General features: G+C 39.3%; 1 protein-coding gene across 1 annotated transcript in view; it reads right to left on the bottom strand.

The window, feature by feature from the left end:
• LOC136357701 (complement C4-A-like) overlaps positions 1–19,016 on the bottom strand; it is a 40,876-nt gene extending 21,860 nt beyond the window's left edge. The window contains 26 exon segments of the mRNA XM_066313211.1: positions 287–426; positions 1,291–1,361; positions 1,587–1,668; positions 1,671–1,697; positions 2,583–2,783; positions 3,611–3,682; positions 4,058–4,121; positions 4,123–4,185; positions 4,602–4,753; positions 6,070–6,138; positions 6,141–6,233; positions 6,236–6,257; positions 7,828–8,025; positions 8,751–8,764; positions 8,767–8,874; positions 8,877–8,916; positions 9,652–9,767; positions 10,078–10,201; positions 10,382–10,487; positions 12,873–12,960; positions 14,081–14,163; positions 14,847–14,932; positions 15,256–15,326; positions 15,981–16,161; positions 17,193–17,385; positions 18,894–19,016. Coding sequence (XP_066169308.1) covers positions 287–426; positions 1,291–1,361; positions 1,587–1,668; positions 1,671–1,697; positions 2,583–2,783; positions 3,611–3,682; positions 4,058–4,121; positions 4,123–4,185; positions 4,602–4,753; positions 6,070–6,138; positions 6,141–6,233; positions 6,236–6,257; positions 7,828–8,025; positions 8,751–8,764; positions 8,767–8,874; positions 8,877–8,916; positions 9,652–9,767; positions 10,078–10,201; positions 10,382–10,487; positions 12,873–12,960; positions 14,081–14,163; positions 14,847–14,932; positions 15,256–15,326; positions 15,981–16,161; positions 17,193–17,385; positions 18,894–18,958 — 2,529 coding nt within the window. The 5' untranslated portion in view covers positions 18,959–19,016.
• Positions 19,017–21,236: the final 2,220 nt, after the last annotated feature.

Here is a 21,236-nt window from a genome sequence, read left to right as displayed (position 1 = left end):
AGACAAGCAGGCAGCAAAAAAGGAACAGATTGCTTTAATGAAGGGGAAGAAGTACCCAAAGACAAAAGATATGCCTATGAAACTTGGTAAGTAAAAACTGCTTTAAGGATAAGTTTGATTACCAAGTAGAACTGGATCTTGTCCTTGGGAAAGCTTTCAAGATAGAACCATTATGTCTGGGCTGTAGGGGGCACTGAAGGGTGGCCAGTCATTCAAACTAAATTATTACAAACCCATAGATCTAGCTAGTGAGGCACATAGGTACAGCAGCTGTTGATAACCTTACCTGGAGATCTTTGGGCAGGTAGTTGTAAACCACGGCTTTTATTTCCAGTTGCTCGTGTCGTCTGACTGAGTATGGTAATCTCAGGGACACAAAAAAGTCTTTGAAAACGGCAAAGGTGTGGGGGTCAGCTACACAGAACCCTGGAGAGGGAAAAATATATACTTAACATCAGCTAATAAGAAGTTAAATGTCTAATCAAAACTCAGTGTCTGAGCAGGAGAGGAAAACAGGCATAATCAGAACTCATTGAAACTCATCGCACTAGAGACCTATCTCTAGTTTGCCCCCCTGGAGTCAGTGCCATGGCTTTTGAGAGGTAAAACTTGGCAGAAGTGTTTGTATGTTTTGTGAGAGAAATGTGGCCCAGGTTTTTTTTCTGTTTGTTTGTTGTTGTTTTTTCTGTTTAAAGCACAATGAGTTTCCTTGCTTTCTGAAAATAAACTCCGTGGCCATCACTGCACCCCTGGATGATCCTCTCCTTCCAAAGGGAGGAGGCAGTACAAGATAGGACCATTTTCCATCCTGTGTGGTCCTCATCAACTTCTAGGAGCTCCCAGAGGGCAGCACCTGGGAAACTGGGCTCTCTGGTGTCCAGCCCTCGGCTGCTCCTTTGCTGGTTCCCTGGTGCTCTTTTCTGCCTTAGAGGCCACAGATGTTCATGCTTTGAGATGGCCAGAACCTGGTCCCAGAAATATTCAAAGAAAAATGGTATTACTACTGCTACCTTTCTTGTGGCTTCCTGGCCATGTGGAAGCTAAAATGAGGTGTTTTATAGAGGGGAAAGAACAAAAGACAGTTTTGATTGTATGATCCATCATCTTTGAGACCCTACTTCATGTTGCTTTCATAAATACAAATCTTTTTTATAACAGTATACAAATCTGTTTTATAACAGTACAGACCATTTTATTCTGTCAGCATAACTTATCTCTCTTTTAAGAATACACATTCTGTATTTATCCATAAAAAGAAACAAATGAATAAAAAAACCCCAATACTTATACCTTTTTCAGGAGATATACTTATTGCCTGAACTTCCCAAGTAGTTATAGAGTCAGGAACAAAGTTTTTTACACTAGAAACACAAAATAAAATGTTTTAGAAGGCATGCATAAAATGTAAACATTGTGAATTGATGAAGTTTGAGTACTGTAAGGGAAAAACCTATTCCCTCAGTTGTGGAGACAACGTACTTGCAAATATTCTGAAGTCATCTGCATCAATACCACATAAAGCTTATATTTACACACATTTGACAGTACAAATTTAAACATATTCACCTAGTGAGGCAGTACAGTACCTGTGTTTTCCAGGGCTTTCTATTGCTTCTAAACTCCACCACCAGCTCTCAGGAAAATAGCTGCGCAAGCTGACAGATGTTCATCAAACAATTCTTCATGTTCATTGTATTCTGAAAAACAGGAGTGGAGGTTTCTTTTTGGAAGTCTTTGGCTGCTGACCTTACACTGTCTTGCAGAGAGTCAACTTGTAAGAGAACAAAAAATGCTCTGAATGAAAAGATTTCATCTGTGTTTCATCTTGTACATTAAAGAAAAATGTTGAAAAAAAGCGAAGTAATGACCACAGTTTGCCACTGAACAAAGAGATTGTTCCTCTTCTCAACTTCAATAATTATATGCTAAAAAATGAATAATCAGTCCCTGGCTTGTGACTGACAGAGAATGAAAGGGGAAATCTGGAAATCTGTGAGAAATTATAGCAGAAATTACACTCAGAATGGGATCATTTTAGATGCAAAGTAATTTTTTTTTTTTTTTTTGGTAATGTGAGGTGACATATTGTGTAGTCAGAAATAGACTTTAGGGAGAAGAAAAGAAGAAAGCTAAAATTATTCTGGCTAAATTGGACCTTTTTCATGTCAGCAATTTGGAGTTACTCAGGAGTTATATAGTAGTACCACTAAAAGAGTCAGAACTCTGAGACCACTTAGAACCCTGAATACAGACAACCACCCCTTTACCTGCCCTGCTGTCTGTGGCCTCCCTGGGGTGTGGGCAGGGGCCACCAGCTCCTCCACAAGACTGGAGGGGCCAGCAGTGGCTAAAGTGACTCCTGCCTTTTCTCACCACAATAAGTTATCCCATCCCTCTCCCACCTCCCCAGTGTACAGGTGTGAAGATGCAAGGCTGCGTGGTTGCTGCACTATCCCAGGGCTCTCTGAAATGCTGATGTCTAAACTTTCTCCCCAGCCCCACGGCGCTAAAATGCCCCTTGACCCTCCCCAGCCACCACAAGAAGGGTAAAAGTGGCAGAGCTGTATGCCACTGCTCTTTACGTCGTGCCAAGCCCACTCTGTTCCTCTGATTCGCCTGCCTTCTGAGGGCTGCGGCTTTCTCACAGCAGTCCCGGAACGCGTTCCTGCATGCCTGGGAGCCAGGCACCTTTTCCAGCCTTTTTGCACAAGAAAATCTCATGGGATTTAATTTCATTCCATCTTGACAGCATTTTAGTAGAGCAGTGTTTTGGTATCTGCTGGCTGCAATAGAATTAAAGCCCAGAATTAGTGCTGTGTAAGTAGAAATCAGTGTAAAGGTGTTCATTGTGCTCATTCCTGTCATTCTTCATCATTAGTTTCTATTGCAACAGCCAAGCTTCAGCCTGGAACCTTAAGAACAGTCCATTCTAAAAACAGTCCACAAACAGAGGAGGACAGCATAGGCTCTATGGCATCCTAGACATTCTGTTCTAAGCCCTCTCTTCACAGTCAGACTGAATTAAAACTTGAATCCTCTGTGCAGGCTGGAATTCATAATAGAAATAGAAATATTAGTGTTCTCTTTCTTGAATAAAGCAAGAAGGAATCCAACTTCAAGCCTTCAAGCCTTCTGGCAAGAAAATGAGGAAAAAAGAGTTTGCACAAACTGACATTTTGTACCAAATGCCATACTAACTCTTCTCTTAACTGAAGCACAAAGTTGGCACAGCCTCAAAGCAGAATGTCAATAAAAAAGAGAATTTGTAAAACATCTTCTGACCATACAAATAATTTGTGATTGGTGACATGACATGTTATCTAGGAGAAGTGCTTTGCATTTGGGATTATAATTTGGTGAACTAGTTTCCATTTACAGACATTATTTGGTTTTGGTTTTTCAGCTGTTTTTCTGAATGATGCATCAGGTCACACAATACCGTACATTCGCTTGTGCTAGTTTATGTCACGTAATGCACGTAATGCAATACTGGGACTAAGAATATCTTGACATCCTTCACTAAGCCATCACTTCTTGCCCCTAGATCCCAGACACATCACTTTGCCTCCCTCTGCTAAGATTTTCAGGTCACCCAGAGGAACAGACGTACCAATTCCTGACATTTTTTTCTGAAAATCCAAAGATCTCTTCTGCCTTCTGGTGCCCTGGAGGCATTTATATCCTGGGAAGGCAGAAGAAAGAAGTGCTTGGTCACAATGATATGACAGGAAGAGCCTGATCATTCACATCATTCATGAAGACCTGTCTTAGGACCCGTCTCATTGACAGAAGACCCACAATTTGAGGGAAGAGTCCCATACATCTTCCAGCTCTAGCCAACTGCTGCCTGCCCCAGCTGAGGTGGTCAGCAAAGGACCAGCACCCACCATCTGGGATATCTGAGCTGCAGCATCTGGTGGAAGAGCAGCAGAAGAAAATCCAAAGGCAAAAAAGATCTTTCAACATCATAGTAAAAATGTTTCTGATTATCAATCAGTCAGCCTCCCTAGATCTACAGTGGTTTTACACAAATTTCTGAAGGGTAGATGCCACTTACCTTCCCTGATGCTGGATTGAATTGTGTCTGATATAAAAGCCAGACCAACATCAGTAAGAACTTGAAATGCTATTTGCACCACCACCTACAGAACATCCAAGATCATACGAATTCATGGCATTAAATACCTGCCAAATAAAATGGCACAGATGGACTGTACATGCTTGTAAAGGGTTTATACATATATCAGAAAAAATCTTGCAGCCTTTGATTCACAGAAGCAAGAAAACTGGTAGTGCAAGCTGCATTTGGAAGCAGATTAAAGCTGAAGGATGTTTTAGTTAGGGAGTGCTTTCAAGCCAAGCTTTTTTAAATTTACAAACTTGTCTGCCATAGGATGAAAAGCCCCATCTTAAATATACTACACATCTTAAACATGCCATTCATCTTAAATAGATCCTAAACTGCAAAAGAAAAAACATTTTCAAGCTTGGCAAAGTGTTGCCTAAACAATTAATAGCCATTAATTGCATTTTGATCTTCTCATTAGTCATGAAAAATTTGCTTGACTAGTAGACAGTATATTTTCTTACAAATATCTTACTTTTTTGGCTGTAAGCTTATTTTTCTTGTTCAGAATAAAAACTGCCTTATCAACCACAGCTAAGGCAACTTTTCCTGCATGGTCCGTTTCAATCTGTAAATTGATGTTGTCTGCTGGTTCATATGTGTCTTGTTCTGTTCTCACTTTAATCTAAATAGAAAAGATTGAAACAAAAATATCGTATTTCTTAATAAGAAGTGAAGATTTTTGAGCCAGGAATACTGTCAGCTGTGACTGTCAGCAGTCAGAAGCTGGGAGATATTCTTGTTTTATGGAGTTTCTGCCTGTGATGATGTGGTTTGGAACACAGGTGCAGATATTTCACACTGAGGGAAATCATGGGAACTGAAAGATGTGTCTTGCAGAATACTGGATTCCGGTTTTCAATAACATTTAAGCACCAAGGGAAATTAAAAAACTGTGTTAGGGGTTTGTGGAACTGGGACCTTCAATATAATTTTGTTATTTTCCAGTGGAACCAAAATTACCGTGAAAGACAGCAAAAGACTAATTAATGTACAAAGGTAACCAACTTAAACCAATCTGTAATAATATTGCCTGCTTTCTATCACACACTTGAACATTCTAGCATGACTGAGTTAACACATATCTTGTTCTGATGTACACGCACACTTCTGTGGTTTTAAGAGGAAGTAGTCATGGTGATTATGAAATAGTAGGAAATTACTAGAAAGGCCTGTGAATATTACTGAATTTTATCCATGTACAAATGAAGAATTGGTTTGTCTGTTGGAGATGGATGAGTTTTTTTCTGGAAAACTTCCCCCCCCCCCAATGGACTATTGTATTATTTTTCCAAAACAAACATTTTCAGGGGAAAAAAAATATTTTAGACTGCTGACATTTTTTGCCAATTGTGTTTCATGCTATTGGGAAAAAATCCTGTGTCTTGGATTTTTTTTTTTCATTTTACCTTATGGTCCCAAAATGAGAAGGAAAAAGAGGAGAAGAAAGATGAAAGAAAGGCTTAGAGGGCTTCTCATTTTATCACTTCATTTTCTAATGTAAACCATTCTTTTTAAAAGCTTTTAAAGTGCTACCAAAATTTAGAAAATAACTTTTAACAGAAATTAAAAAGCTTGAAAAATTACTTCAAATTCATACTTTTTTTCCCAGAATGGCTTCACTTTCTTTCGTGCGACACACATCACTACAAAAAGAAAAAGTTACAAAGAGAATTTACCCCCCCTCTATTGGTGTTTTCTTGTTGATTTCTAAAATATAGACACTCACAGGGAGTGATTTTTTTCTGTATAAAACTGTATTTTTCATCTCTTTGAGGCACAGCCTGGGAGTCTTTCCAAGCTCTACCTTTTGGCATGACTCCTGATGACTCCTTTTCAATACAAATGACACATCATTCACTGTATAATCCCAGGCCTGCCAGTACCCCAGTTTTTAAATATTTTGGAATGCAACAGCAGATGCCACAAGCTTTGAAAGCACCTTTCCTCGCAGACATCCACGACATCCACCCACACAGAATCAGCAATGATCTCTTGCTGGCCCTCATTCCAATGAAGTAGTAGGCTAAAAACCGAAAGGCAGGCGTCATCTTCTCGGTGATTTTAAGGTTTATTACTTTGCTGGGGATGGGGACCCTTCCCAGAGCTCAGCTTGTCCCTTTGCCACAACCTGCAAGGCAGAAACAAAGAGAAATCAAATAGTGTGACTATGCCCCAGAAAAGGCATTATGTTGCATAATTTTACTTTTCTTTTTTCCTGAGGCAATTTCTTTTTAAAATTCCCTTCTAATGGCATTAACAGTTTTGATTGCCAAGCTGTGTACCAGTACCCTGCACACTGTGGTGGTGAATCTCTGCTACACTGGTCTTGTGGCCCAGGTTGAACACAAATCTGTCGCCCATCCACTCAATCACTCAATCACTCAGCTTTAGAAGGGATACCCAGATAGTAATCTAAATTTTGTCTTCTACAGCGACTGGTCATCACATTCAAGAAGATACCAGCATTATTTAATCTGTAATCAGTACTGAATCTTTCAGATGGTGTGAAAGAGTTGGAGCAGGAGGTTTCAGGGTAAAGTACCACAGACAAGTCTTTAACCGATTTCAGGCCATCCTTCACTATACAACTCCTTCCTTCCTATATTATGTTAACTATATTTGCGGGTGGTCAGAGGAATGGAAAAACAGGCACAGTGGCAGGACTGAGAGTGCCAATGTATTTCTGGAAGAAACAAAGGCATCCTACAGCCTGGCCTGAAATCCTCAGTGTCTTTGTTAAGATGACCAAAGTTTGGGAGACGCCCTCACTGCTGAGCTCCAGCAGTATCTGCCACCATCCCTCCCACATGTCCTGCCTGCCCAGCACTACAACTTCCCAAAGCCTGGCAGCACCAATTCCAGCCCTGCGATACATCATCCATTGAAAACAGACCCCAAAAACCAAACTCAACTCCTAGGGATACAATTATTCCAATATATCACAGTCCTGTTGAAAATAAATGGGAACTGATATCTTGGCACATATCATATTGTGAGATTTAGGCTACCAAGGGGAATTAGGACAAAGAGAGGAAGAAGGGGATTAAACACATTTCACATTCAACAGATTCACTCCTGGAATGTACCCATGAACACATTTGGCTCATTCAGCAAAATAATACTATGCATTTTACATGCCCCCCCAAATAAGTGAAAATGTATAAAAAATAGCAGAATCATAAAAATAATTTCTGGAAGGCAGCCATGGAGATCTCTAATCCAGCTGCTTGCTCTAGGATGAGACATCACCAGGGTAAGACTAGGTGAGACTGCTGAGGTTTTCTCTTGTTGAGTGTTGAATTTTTCTAAGATTGGAAAATCCCTCAACTCTTTGGGAAACCTCTTCCAATATTGCCCTCATCACTAGTGAACAGATTTTCCAAAATGTATCTTACAGGCCATAATTTTAACCTTGGTCCCTTGTTATATTGTGTGGCACCACCTAGGACATCTTGTCTCCACTTAATGCCTCTTCAAGTAGTTTTAGGTTGCAATTAACTCACTCTTAGGCTCTTCACCAAACTGAACAAGCCCAACTCCCTGAGCCTGTCTTGGTGGGTCAGGTGGGCCAGAACACTGATCATCCCACTTGCCCTTTCCTGGACCCTTTTAGTTTTCCCTTCTATCAACAACTAGGTAAATGTTCCAGGTTGTATAATCTCTAAAAGAAATTACTGATATTATACTACTCTGTTTACCATATAATAGAAGTAGCCAATGTTTCCACTGCCAGATTGATAAATGCCATTCAAGGTGATGGGTAAGGTGTCTCCAGGTGCCACAGTGGTGTGTGGGATGCTGATGCTGAGGTAGTTTGTGGAAGCAGACTGGTATCTTTCAGCTCTGATACTGGCTTCAGGTGATTCTAACCTTTCTTTACCCTCTTCAGCCTTTACCTGTCAGGAAAGAAAAGGACAGAATGAGTAAAGTGTCCCACAGGAGACTGTTACCAATATTTCATATTGTGCCAAGTTATTTGGAAAATGTTGTGAAGTGAGAGGAATAATTGCTGAGACCTCATTAGCAGAACCTGGCACCAAACCCCAGGATTTTAGTTACTTTATTCTTTCACCCCATTCTGCCTCTTGCTGTATTTGCATTTGTTATTTTTCACCCTTGTCTCTTTCTAAATAAAATCAATGGGTCAAAAATCACAAGATGGCTTTTTACTCAGATGAGTTTTTTCCCATTTTATATTGTGCACACAATTGAACCCTCTGAGTGTGCAGATGAATTACTCTCTGCATTGCTCAGGACCTTTTTCTTCACTTTCTTCTCATAATTTTCTATCACTTTGTATGGTGATATTCCTTACAGTTCCACTTCTCGTCTTCATGCCAGGCACATCCAAAAGACAAAAATGCACCACTCTAACCAATGCATGTACTCCCAAGGCTCTGGTGTACAGTAGTGTCCTTCACTTGAGACATCCCTCAGGCCCCTGCTCTCTCACACATATCTTACTCTATCTGGACAAGGACCTGCAGGTGGTGTAAGAAATCATGTTCCACCCTCTGTCCTAATTCAATGAAAACTGATCATCCTCACAGACATTTGTAACTGCCTTATGAGCAGTTCTCAGTGGGATACTTTCCAACATGGATGTTTGCATTTTCTTCACCTTTATTTCAAGCGTTGAGCATCTCTAGGGATGTCGAATGTAATGGAGACAAGACCCTCTTTATTACAGAAAGCAGATTTCTTCACTGGGGGTTTTCCAGGCAAAGTAACTGTGGCACTGATAATAGCGAGGCAGCAGGAGCACCATCAACTGAAGTGGCAGATGCCTATTGGGAAAAAAAAAATCTGTTATTTAAAGGAAATCCTATGTTTAAAAAAAAAGTCCACAAATGAGAAGCCATTATAATTTTTATAAACTGAGGAAAAAAAATAAAACTGTATACACCAGCATTCAAAACTTTGTGCTTTGAGAAAAGGGGATAGAAATTTACTCAGTCAGGACTTCAGTTAAGGTAAAAATCTGTGAGCACAGTTTACAAAATGCCTCAGATTTTCACTTAGCATCTAAATGATCTAAGCAGGTCCCAGAGATGTTTGTCATTAACTATTATAAGGTAAATTTCGGACTTTAATTCTTTGTAGAAAACTAAAAAATGAAGATGTGAAGTTTCAAGCCACATAACTTAAATGCATTTTTTAAAAGTGGGCAATACCTCATTTTACTTTTCAGAATTTTAGTTTGATGTGGGATTAATTTATTACAATATGCTTGTTTCAATCTTTTAATATGGAAGTGAGGAAGAAATTGTTATGTTTTATAAAACCCTGTAGTGCAACAGTGCACATTGACTTCTAGAACAGAAAACCAGCTGTTTTTCTGGCTGTTCAGGCTCTGAGTATACAGAAATGAGACAAACCAGACACACAAATAGTATCTCTGTGTTGGACCTATTCTTGAAGTTCTCTGTCCTACAGAGCTCACAGTGGATCAGACAAGGAAAGAAGGCAGATACAAATTCATTGCTGTGGAGGCAGACACTCACAGTCAAAACACTACATACCACAACAGAGAAGGGAGCTCCAGGCACAAAATACTTTTTGGTGTTAGACACATCAACAACATAGGGAGATCTCACAAACTTCACACTGCTGAGTTCCTCTTCCCTCATCTCACCACCTGTTAATATCAAACAGTATGTATTACTGCTGGGGCACTAACTTGGACTTGGATATCTAAATTTCTGAAAGATTTTGTTTTCATTTTCAACTACTGGCAAGAGTTAATGTTACCTAATGTCATCTCCTGCAACTTGGAGCTTGAGCAGCTACTTTCCATCTGAGATTCTTCTAGTTAATTCCCTAGAGCCTGAGCAAGTTTGCAGCAAAGATGGATCCAGTCAGACCAGATTCTCCACATAACAGATTACACCAGAGAAAGATCAATGTGAATCTTACAGAGTGTATCAGCTAAGCCACACTGTACTCACTTGCAGTTTCTACAGTGGTAACAGCAACATATAAATGAAACCCTTCCAGAGTAGAAATGCTCTTTCTCAATTTCTCTTCCAACAGTGGTGTATTTAAAGTAACTCTTCCTTTTCCATTTTGGATCTAAAACAAACACAAGGAAAATAAAAATTGGAAAGAGAGATAGCCCTTTACTACTTTCTTGCCATTAGAAAAAAATAAGCATTGGTTATATCACAACTACAGTATTATGGACTTCTAAGTTTCCGGAATTCTGACAATACTCAGGTAAGATAAATCAGAGCAGTTCCACTGAATACTTACTGATAGCTGTTGCTCCAGGCCTGGAATAAATATTTTGTTCTCATTTTCATCGATTATGCCAAATCGCACATACGCAGCACCTTGAATCTCTTTCCCATAAGAGTGTCTTTGGAAGGAAGAAGAAGTAAGGAGAAGGATAATTATCTTGATAAAAGCAAACATAAGTCAGACTAATCATTTTATGCTGAAAAAATACAGGAATATTTGTAGGCATGACATTGTTGTAACTAATAGCTTGAAAACAAAATTTAGTCTTGCTCTCCTATAGCTCAACCATGAAAAATTTACTTTGTACCAAGTGGTGATTTCAAATGCAAAGATATATATAGAGTAATGGCATCAGCAGAATCACATGGGGACACATCACCTGATAAAATTTGAACCAGAATCCACTTTTTTAATTTTTTTTTTTTTTAACAAGTTAATGAGAACTTCAGCTGCTCAGAGCGGTCTTAGACAACTCAGCCCATGTAGCTTGGATGAACAGCTGGTTCCTTTGTATGAGACACCTCTTGAGCAGAGCATAAAAAATAAGGGATCAGAGAATCATTTCAGGGACTGACATGAAATATTTGGTACCTCTGAAGACCTAAAACCAGAAGATCACACTTGCTCATATCCTAACATCTGCATTGGGTAGAGTGCACACTCTCTGCCCCACATTGCTCCTACAGATTTAGGCAGTATGGCATAAAGGTCCTCTTGTAACTGAAATATTTGCCAGATCAGCATCTGGTCAGGACGCCTGTGAACATTTTATAAAGGTTGTGAGGAGAGAGGATAGGGCATGTTGTTGCACCTGGCTCTGTACTCGAGAAAGCCCTGGCAGATGGCACCTTCCAGCAGCAGAGTGTGCAATGTGCTATGTAAGGCCCATCATGGCCAAGGTGTTGTCTTTTCCTTGTGGAGATCCTGCTTGACCTCAGTCCTGTTTTTATTTTTGCTTAAACAAGCCTCTTTCAAATTGACCTGATCAGCAGCACTGATCTATACCAATAAAGACAATAAAGAGGCAGCTCTTATGAAAGCTGCATTAAATGACAGAGCTAATAAATGGGAAACAATAGTCAACTACACCAAGTAACTTCATTACATGCATGGCCAATTCAGGGAAATAAATTCAATTATCAGGAACTCCATATGCTGATTTTGGTGACAGTCATGCAAACCTGTGTAGCACCACTAGCACCTTTTTCAAAAAGGAAATGAATGGTATCTAGTTATTGAACGTCAATTTTTCTTCTTAAATAATTATGATATTAATGAGGAGTCAAATATATATGAAGTTCATAAACTCAAGATAGAGTGCTGCAATTGCACAGAGGAAAATTTAGAAAGGATTAAACTCCTAAAGCCGGTGATTTGAAATCACTTCATATCACAGTATCAAGTGATCATGATTAAAGCTAATAAAACTCAATAGAACCAAACAAAGAACTGAAGGTGATCAAGAGCAGGGAACAAGAGTTTGTTCAGGCAAGCACAAGGAGGTGGATACAGGTTCTGTCTGTTCTCTCAAGGTGTGCTGGGGAGTGGAAGGACCAGCATGGTCAAGAGCAGCAGGCAGAAGTTCAACAGTCCTCACTCCTTTTAAACTGAATAGATTTCTCCCAACTGTGAAAGAAGGCCAGCTTCTTCCACCTACCTGTTCTCATTTCATAATGTTTATTCTTCTTTAGAAAAAGAAAAATTCCAAAAGGTATCAAGTTCTAATTTAGTCATCCTCCTATCAGGCAGTTTCTTAGCATTTCTCCTCTTATGACACTTGAAAATTCAACAGCCAAAAATTATTTTAATTAAAAATATTTTGATGGATTTAATTTTCATTGTCTGCCTTCCTAAGTTTCTCTGTGTTTGATGCCATTCTAATTTGGTGTGGGACCAGGTGTAATTCATTTTCCATTGAGCCCTGCCCCATGGCCAGTCTGAGAGCTCTGTAGCCATGGCACACCCAGACCAGTGCACTGCTGTTCAGCAATGGACATGTGACGCTGTAATGATGGTCCTGGGAACTCCTCTGATTATTTGTATTTATCTACCTGGATGACTTTCTGCATAAATCATTACTCTCAAACAAGCACTAGTTTGTTACTTACGGATTTCACTGTGCTTTGAGAAAATTCGTTTCCCAAACTTGAATCCAGCTCTACTTGAATTATGTTACATAGCACACTGGAGCCTTTAGAACATTTCTAAATGTTTAAATGAAAAGTGTAACAAAACCCAGGTGATCAGTTATCAAAACAGAGGAGAATCCTAAATCTCCAGCTTATCTAGCAAACTGAAATATTCAGAAAATCCTGTTCCAGCTTGATCACCATGACCTGGACTCAGGTAGCACTTGGCACTTATGTCTCAAGTCAGTGGTAAAAACAGAGAATATATGAGATTAGTCAGATCCAAGTCAAGCCAGAAGCTAGTTAAAAGGAAGTCACGAAACTCATGTCTGCTTATCTGCCCACCAAACCAGCCTGGCTCTGAGCACACCTACTTTGCCTCGATATCAAACACAAAGCTGTCATTCCAGATGTGGTAATATGGTTGAAGTGGGATGAGTTTGACTTCAAAACTTGGAAGTTCTGCAAGAAAAAAAGAGGACAAAAGGTCACGATGTAAGTTTCAAACATACCTTCAACTCCCTTTGTGGCAACACACACTGAGACAATGCAGTTTCACTGAGGGATGTTTTAGTTTGAATTAGCAGTGCTCTTCTGAAGCAAATCTGATCATTTCCCTTATTCTGCATTGCTGCACATAGTGGAACAGTCTTCGAGCATACAACATTTATTTATTTAAAATGAAATAAGGCAGAAGATAAACTCTAACTGCTCACAGGCATGAAGAGCCCTGGACTAGGAGCATGTTGAACTAAACCCACCCTGAAATGGGTTGAGTGTGGATACAAGCTCCTCAGCATCAGCTGTGTCACACTGAAATTTCTCCTAAAAAGCCAAACTATTTTCTCCTGCAGGCATATTAGAATGATTTGTTCCTACTTGCAGGTGTTTGGAGAGGAGGCCGTAATCTCCATGATTCTGCTGCCTCCACTAGCTAAGGAAAATCAGTTGTGTTCAAGTGAGATTTTCATACGCTCTCAAGGTTTTCTCTTGTCTTTAAAGGAAAAAAACCAAATCAATGAAACAACAAACCCACATTAATTTTACATGAAGGTATAGTTTCAAGGTAAATATATCATGCCACTTCTTTTCCCAAATTGGTACATTTTTTCATTTTTACTTTATCCAAAGGGCCCTTATTTCCTTAAAAAAAGGTTATTTGAGGATAAGAATAACTCTAATAATTTCTGGACTGAATTTGACCGAGGCAAAATGGGCAGCTTTTCTTTTCTTTTTTTTTCTGTCTTAGTCTTCACTGCAAATTAGCCAGAATTGAAAAGACTTCAAAATGGAGCTCATCACTTTTTTTTTTTTTTCTGCAGAAGGAGAAAAATTCCAATGTTTTGTGGTAAAATGTTAAACAAGTGTTTAAAAAGTTACTAAATCTGTGTACAAACAGAGGTGTTTCTTTCACATAAACCCAGAGTTTTTCTTCTGTGCATCAGAGATGGCAATGATGCACTGAAACACCATGGAAGTTGTCCTTAGTGCCTAATTATAGCCAGATTTAACCACTGCAGTACATTTTTAACATATAGAGATAAATTCTTATATTTATAAGGCAGATTTTATAAAATCTCACCGTATCTTTTAACTTCAAATTCAGTGGAAACATTAGACATTTCATGTTGATGAAACCAGGCTTTGATTTTCCAAGTTCCAGGCCTAAAGTCCAGATTCAGCAGAAAATAGTTAATTACAGTTCCTCAGATATTTTATAATGCCAACATATAAACTATCACTGAATTATAATATTTTCCTTGCTTTGATCTCATCCCTAACTAACTAATTAATTAATGGCTTTCTTTTTGCTGGAAGAGCCAGCAACATATTTCAAAATATCCTAGGAAACACTCAAAGTAAGTCAGGAAATGCAAGATAACATTTGTAAACCACTACCTTTGAAAAGTCAGCAGCGACAGAGAAATCAAATATTTCCTATAGCTTATCTTCACTGAGCTAGCAAAACCAACCTTACATGCCAGAAGACCCTGAATAGTAAGTAAAAGCTTGACTGTTTGAAATTAGAGATAATTAATGACACTTTGCAGACTAGCCCTTTTAGAAAATGCTCTGTTGAATGCAGCCATATGTTTGAGCAGATATTAAAGCAGTTTGTTAAATTGTTCTTTACCAGGATACATATTGATAATTGCAGCATATTAACAGTAAATTCTGGACTCATCTCTCCAAGATGAGATGATTAAAGGTAAAAAAGATACTGATCGTAGGCTCAGTGTGTGCCCCATGGTAAAAAAAAGGACAATTTTGAAAGGTAATTCAAGAAATTCAGCAGTTAGAAATCTTCATCTACAGGTTTTGATGCAGAAGGCACAGCAGTAACGTACTCAGCAATATCAGGTATATCAAAGTGTCTGCCAAACACTGCGTTTATTTTCTGGTCTGACTTTTTAACCACCATTCCCTTGGAATTCTGTTGAGACAGAAGAAACAAACATGAAATTATGCACCAAGTGTCAAACACTTACATCCAAAAGCTCAAGGTCATATCCTAGTCCTATGGAAAAAGAAAGAGAAAATGCTTTTCTTACTTTCCTACTTTAATGTTCACATGTCACACGTGTCCATGTTTCTCATACGGGCCAAAAATAACTACAGGTAATTACAGATTACTCAGGTATTTGTGTGCAAATAGAAATTTCTGGAGAGGAGTCCCAGTTATAGTTCTGCTCTTGGATGTTTTGTACAAGTTTTCCATAGCTCCTGTGTTAATGCACAGTGTTTTTATATACTTACCTGCAAAGCAACTGTAATTGTGTCATGTGTTGGCCTCATAGCATTGTCCAGAATGAAGATCCTGTATCTGACTGTTTAACAGAAGAATAAATATGTTCACAAATTTTTTTCTGGCCTTTCTAGATACTAATCATTGCAATCGATAAATTGAGTTACCGAATTTCAGATGAAACACTTTCTTTTAGTGAAAAGACATCAGAGAAATTTCAAAAAAAAGTTGCATTCTTCCATATTCTTCTCATACTATATGACTAGATAAGTTTTTGAAGTAAATTTTGAAAATTACTCAGGGAACTTCACTCACTGTTGTGCTCCTTCTGCAGTTGAAGCCTGAAACCAAACTCATAAACTTTTTTACTTCCCTCCTTTGGTAATTAATTAATTTGGTAAGTAACAAAGCAGTAGTGGTCTCAAAGAGCAAAGGTAACTTATTGCTGGTGTTACAAGCAGAAGCAGTAAGAGTTTGGATTTGGCAGATGTCTCACTATTTTTTTTTTCCAAAGGAAAGTCATCATTAACCTTTTTGATCAAAAAGGAACAGATTTTGTCTGTCTCCCTTAAAAGCGACTCTGGCTCTGGAGGCGTTTCTGCACGGGTTGCTGCAATGCACAGAGCAGAGCCTGCAGAGCCCCTGGCTGCCGAACAACGGGGTCATTATCACTTCTCTAATCCTGCTCTTGTAATATCCATATTCAACGCCTGAAGAGCAGTGTTTGTGTTTTAACCTTGGGAACTCGGTGTGTATATGGGCTTATCTGTCTGGATAAAAATGTAGCCTTTCTTGGAGGACAGCAGGATGCGGGTGCTCTTGGCAGTTGGAGAAAGCTCCTTGCTCTCAGTGACCAGCAGAACATATGGCAGATTACTCTTCTTGAACAGGTTCTGCTGCAGAGCCCCTGGCTTGACCTGAAGAGAAAAAAAGGGGAAAAAACCACAAAGTCAGAGACGAGCCTGGTAATTTTGGGACCACATAGGTGAGGCCCCACAACAGCTGAAGTGATTAAATAATCTTATTAGCACCATTCAACAGAAGATTCACAATTATATGTTTCTTACTGGGTGTTATATCTTTCTTACTAGGTGAATATTTCTTTTGAAGTAGAAATGCTCTCTAATTCTCCATTTTCCTCCAAAGAAATACAATTTCTTCTGTCCAGTGTCAATAACTCCAGGTGGGAGATTTCAGTTCACATGCCTGTTGCTTTCCATTTACCATGTACCCTGTAATCCCTATTTATGCTAAAAATCTTCATTATGAGATTGCTGCTTTACTTCATGCAGTTTAATGTGATGCTTCTAAACATCACCCTCAACAGTAACCTGATTTAAAAGCTCAGCTCTTAGCTTTGGAAGTAACCAACCAGAGCTAAACTGAATAATGCTGTGTGCTTTTTTCCCAACTGAATAGCCCAAACTAGTGCTACTGAACTAAATCCTGTCACAATTCAAAGAAACGTGCCAGAAGCAAATGATGACACATAGCACATAAAGAATTAATCAACTTCAAAATCTGCAGAAAGAACACAGGCTTTGGTCTCAGAGACTACACATTTTTAAAGGTTTCCCCTGTATTGTAAAATGGCCAGTAGTAACAAAGGTACGAATGCAGTCGTAGTTTAAGTGAGGCAGAAAACCCAAGTGATAAAACAATTAAATGATCTTTAATTAAATTTCATTTATCGCCATGTGACAAAATCTTGAGCTTTTTATATGGGCACAAATGAATATTCATGATCACCATTGAAATTACATTAGGCATTGTTTTATTAGCTGGTTGGGTGAATAGGTTGCTGCTGCCACTGAAATTGGTTTTAATTGGTTCTGTCACATGTCTCTCATGATCAGTGCTGTCTCAGTTCCAGCCTATTCCAAGTAGAGATTATGTGCTTTTTATCACCAAAAAAAAATAAATTAAATTACTATGATGGCAGACTCACCATGATTTTTTTCATCTCCTGGTAGCCATTATCTTGATTAAGGTTAAAGTAAATCCTCTCTGATAGGAGCTGATTTTTGGTCTCATCTTTGAAGTACGCAGTAACTTGCACAGGGCTCTGTGCCCCGTGGACTTGAACAGTTATCACCTCATCTATGCCCAAATGCACCACATTTGGGGCAGTAATAAGAAACCTAAAACAACAGAAAAGCAGATTGTCCAGTATGTTTAGTGAATATCCAAACAATATGAATTTTAAAGATAAAACAGTCTCTTACACAATAGCTGAGCTTGGGACTTGTGGAGATCACCTAATTCATTACCCTCGTAAGCCAGAGTAGAGGTTAAAAGAAAATAATTTTCTCTGACTGGTCTCCAAATTCTGAACTGTCCCATTTAAGTCCTATAAAACATAAATCACTATACATAGATGAGAAAAAGCCTGCCATATGTCCCAGGGACTACCAATGCAATTTATAACCTGGTGTAACTCAGAGAAAGCTCTATAAAGTCAAATTTCTGAAACACAACGAGGCCATGCATTGAAAGACAATGAATATATATTCATAGACACGCAATTAATTAATGCTACGAAGTTATGTATCTTCATGTACTAGCACCCACATTATGCCAGCTTATGCTTTAATTTGTCAGGAGGTATCAATTCCCTACCGTAACAATCCCTATCAATAACCATATGTAGGAGGTTACGAGTAGCTGATCTTCCTTGCAATACCACTGTGAAATGTTAGAAATGAGAAATCACACAAGGTAACACCACATCCCTGGGAAGGGCTCACTTGGAGGTTAAACTGGTTGAGATTTTTTTTCTCTCTTCATTATTTTTCTTCATATCTAACCCTACCCTGGTGCTCCTTAGTAATTGAGTTCATGACCCTTAAAATGTAGATTGTTATCCTTGTTCTCATTTTTTTTCAAGTCTATTTTACACAAAACAATTTTACAAAAATCAGAGAACTGTGTGAAGAGTCAAATCCTGTCTCTTCACCTATGATGTCACATAGACAAAGAACAGTTCTGAGCTCAAGACAGGAACTTATGGAAAATTATTATTTTGCAGAAGACTTTTAACATGGAGGGTGAATGATTTTGCTATTATCAGAATGGGTTAGCTGAATTCTCTTTTTTTTTTACTTTTTGAAAGAAAAAATTTCTTCTTTCTTAAATTATAAAATGAAAGGTGGGGTATAAAAATCAGGGAATAAAGCTGATATTTAACTTCATTCACTCAGTATCTGTGGCTCTAGCCAAAGCTGACACAAGAACTGTAAGTAATTGTAAGTAATTCTCCACTGAAACAGAGGATAAATATGGAAGAATACTGAAGGTCTCTCAGAAGTGGCACCTTTGCTTTCTGCAATGTGTAAATCAATTACAGAAGTTTTTTTTCTTCAAGAGTTTTCAATCCAGTAAATGTCACAAACAATGGATGGGCAAACAGCAGTAAGAGAGTGAACAACATGCTTTAGTAGCACACTTTTATTTATTGGTTCCTGAGAGAAATTTCTTCCTTAAAAGGGTAATTTTAAGCTTTTTACTTCTTACCTACTCAAGGTTACACAAATTTTCAGTGGCCCAAGAAACTGGCTTTTTTGATTCTCTATCGAGAGAGAGAGAATTACCTACCATCACTTTCAAGGGATTTGTTAGGATTGAAGAATTTGTAATAAAGTATACTTACGATGGTGCTTGTTGTGTATTGGACAGCAGCAAACAAAAGCTCATCAACAATACCAGCCTTTCCATTGGAAAACTCTACAACATCTGCAAAACAAGAGCACCAAAGAGCCACCATCAATCCAGGTGCTGGCTGTAGGAAATGGGCTGACAGCACGTTGCAGCAAATAATGTTCCCTATCCTGGTTATTTATTAATAACTTGCAAAACTGTGCAAGCAATAGTGATGGACATGCTGGTGGTGAACACAGCAATATCCTGGGGAAAAACATTCTGGACTAAGTCACAATTTTCTATTTTGTTGTTCATCCATTCTCTTCCCAGCTTCAATGGCAGCAACTAAAAGTCAAGTGCAGAGAGAAGTTTTCACAAAGACTGCAAAGGCATCCCAAAATCAGAAAAAGACACCGTGGCTTAAAGAGTGGCTGTAGAGTATTTCTAAATGGGGACAAATGCAGGTAACAGGTTCCTTCTCTCTGCCATTATTTAATCCCAGGCATCTCTGTGGTCCAGCAACGGTAAGAGAATGTTCCTTCTGGTTTAAGCAGCACCAAAGGGACTGTGCTGGGAATCTGCTTGTACAACAGTCTCAGTCTGTGGTGCTTGGAGGTATTCATCCGCTTTGACTTCATCGAAAATGAAGTCGATGCCTCTGTCTGAGCTACTCAGCCCAGTTTTCCTTCATGCCAAGACACTGGGCTTTTCCAGAGGGTAAGTAGTATCATTTTACCATAAACATGAATCATCAGCTGAAGGCATTCCAGACGGCATCAGACAAAATGTCTTAAAAGGTAGGATATGGATAAACAGGGGCAAAAAAAGCTCATCTGAGGAATAACTGCTTGTACAGAAACCAGTTTTGATGAAAGGCAAATTAAAGAATTGGAATCCTCATCAGGTCTCATTTTTTGCAAACTCTTACTGGACTGTTGTCTCCCAAACATCATTTTATTGACCCATGAAAATGGACACATGCCCATCTGATTTACAGGCAGGTCAAATCCCAGAAATGATCACATGGCTACTCCCAGGCAGGTGATAAACTGCCCTTTGATGCACCACGGCTCAGTCTGTGTCTTTAATTGTTAGCAAGGGGTGCCTTAAATCAGTGCGCCCTTATTTGCAAGGTGAATTCATGCTCATAGCAAAGGCTCATTGCCCACAGTCATGGCACTTTCCCCTCACCCCACTATGTGCCTAAGTGACATTTCCTGCCTTGCTTTTCAAAACAAGGAGGTAGAGAAAGGGAAGGAGCTGACTGCAAGCCAGCTCACTATTTTACACCTGGTGTGCTGTAAGTGTGGTAACTCCCTCTGTGACAAAAGCAGACAGAAAGTACTCTCTGTCCATTAGTGGTCACAGAAAGGGTGGGCAGCAGTAGCTGGCTTCAAACTCACATCAGGGAAAGCTACATTTTACCTGCTCTAGGCATAGTTGGCTTGGGGGGTTTTTGGCTTTTTTTTTCCCCAAGAGACAGTCAGTTCCCTTCACCTCTTCTGGTTTTCACTCTCACTTCAGCTGTCAGGAGGGAGGAAAAACTTGAGGAAAGATACATGTGGATTCTCAGGGCCAAAATCCATTCTCTTTGGGAGATATTTATAGGAGTTCAGACTCGGGAACCATTAAGAACAAAGTTCTTTTCTCTCTGCCCTCCCTCCCCACCCACTAATTCCCTCTGCATTTATGCACACACAACACTGATCTATTTCCGTGCCAGAATCATTTTACTCAGGGCTTCTGGCCTCCCAAACTCAAGAGAGATGGTGAGGAAGAGCAGAGTTTTCCAGGTCTGTGTTCAAGGCAAAGACATGTGGAAGAAAAAGTCCTTTTGGTAACTGGGCTTGTGCTCTCCCTAGGGAGTAGAAGTGTCTTGTTAAACCTGCATCTGGTAAAAAAAGGATTCTCACTCTTGCAGGGATAATGGGGAGAGTTGATTAAGAGCAGTGGTGGCTGTGGAGCATGCTAAGGCTCCTGCCCTGTCCAGGGACAGTTCTGCTGCTCCATCTTGCTCTGCTGCCATCCAGGGGAATTCTAGTCACTAAAACAGGACAAGAAACAACTGTGAATGGGTCATTTGCTTTTCTCCAGACAAATACAGAATAAGAAAAGAAATAACATCTGGAAGCTCAGTGCCCATTCCTTGAGAAAGATGTAAGGGAGTTCTCCCAGCTGAAAAGCCAACGGTTTCCAGAAGACCACAACACAACCAGGTGTCCTATTCCTGTAGTCACAGGAAAGGCACCTCTGCAGTGTGAGGTCACACCAAAATCTTGCTCTGTGCCCACCTTTCTCAGAGGGAAGGGGATGGGATTTCCATTGTCCAGGCTGTCTTGTTTGTCAGGGACTC

The sequence above is a fragment of the Sylvia atricapilla genome, chromosome 2 (assembly GCF_009819655.1).
Source record: "Sylvia atricapilla isolate bSylAtr1 chromosome 2, bSylAtr1.pri, whole genome shotgun sequence".
Taxonomy (NCBI): domain Eukaryota; kingdom Metazoa; phylum Chordata; class Aves; order Passeriformes; family Sylviidae; genus Sylvia; species Sylvia atricapilla.
This window is presented reverse-complemented; position numbering and strand designations above follow the sequence as displayed.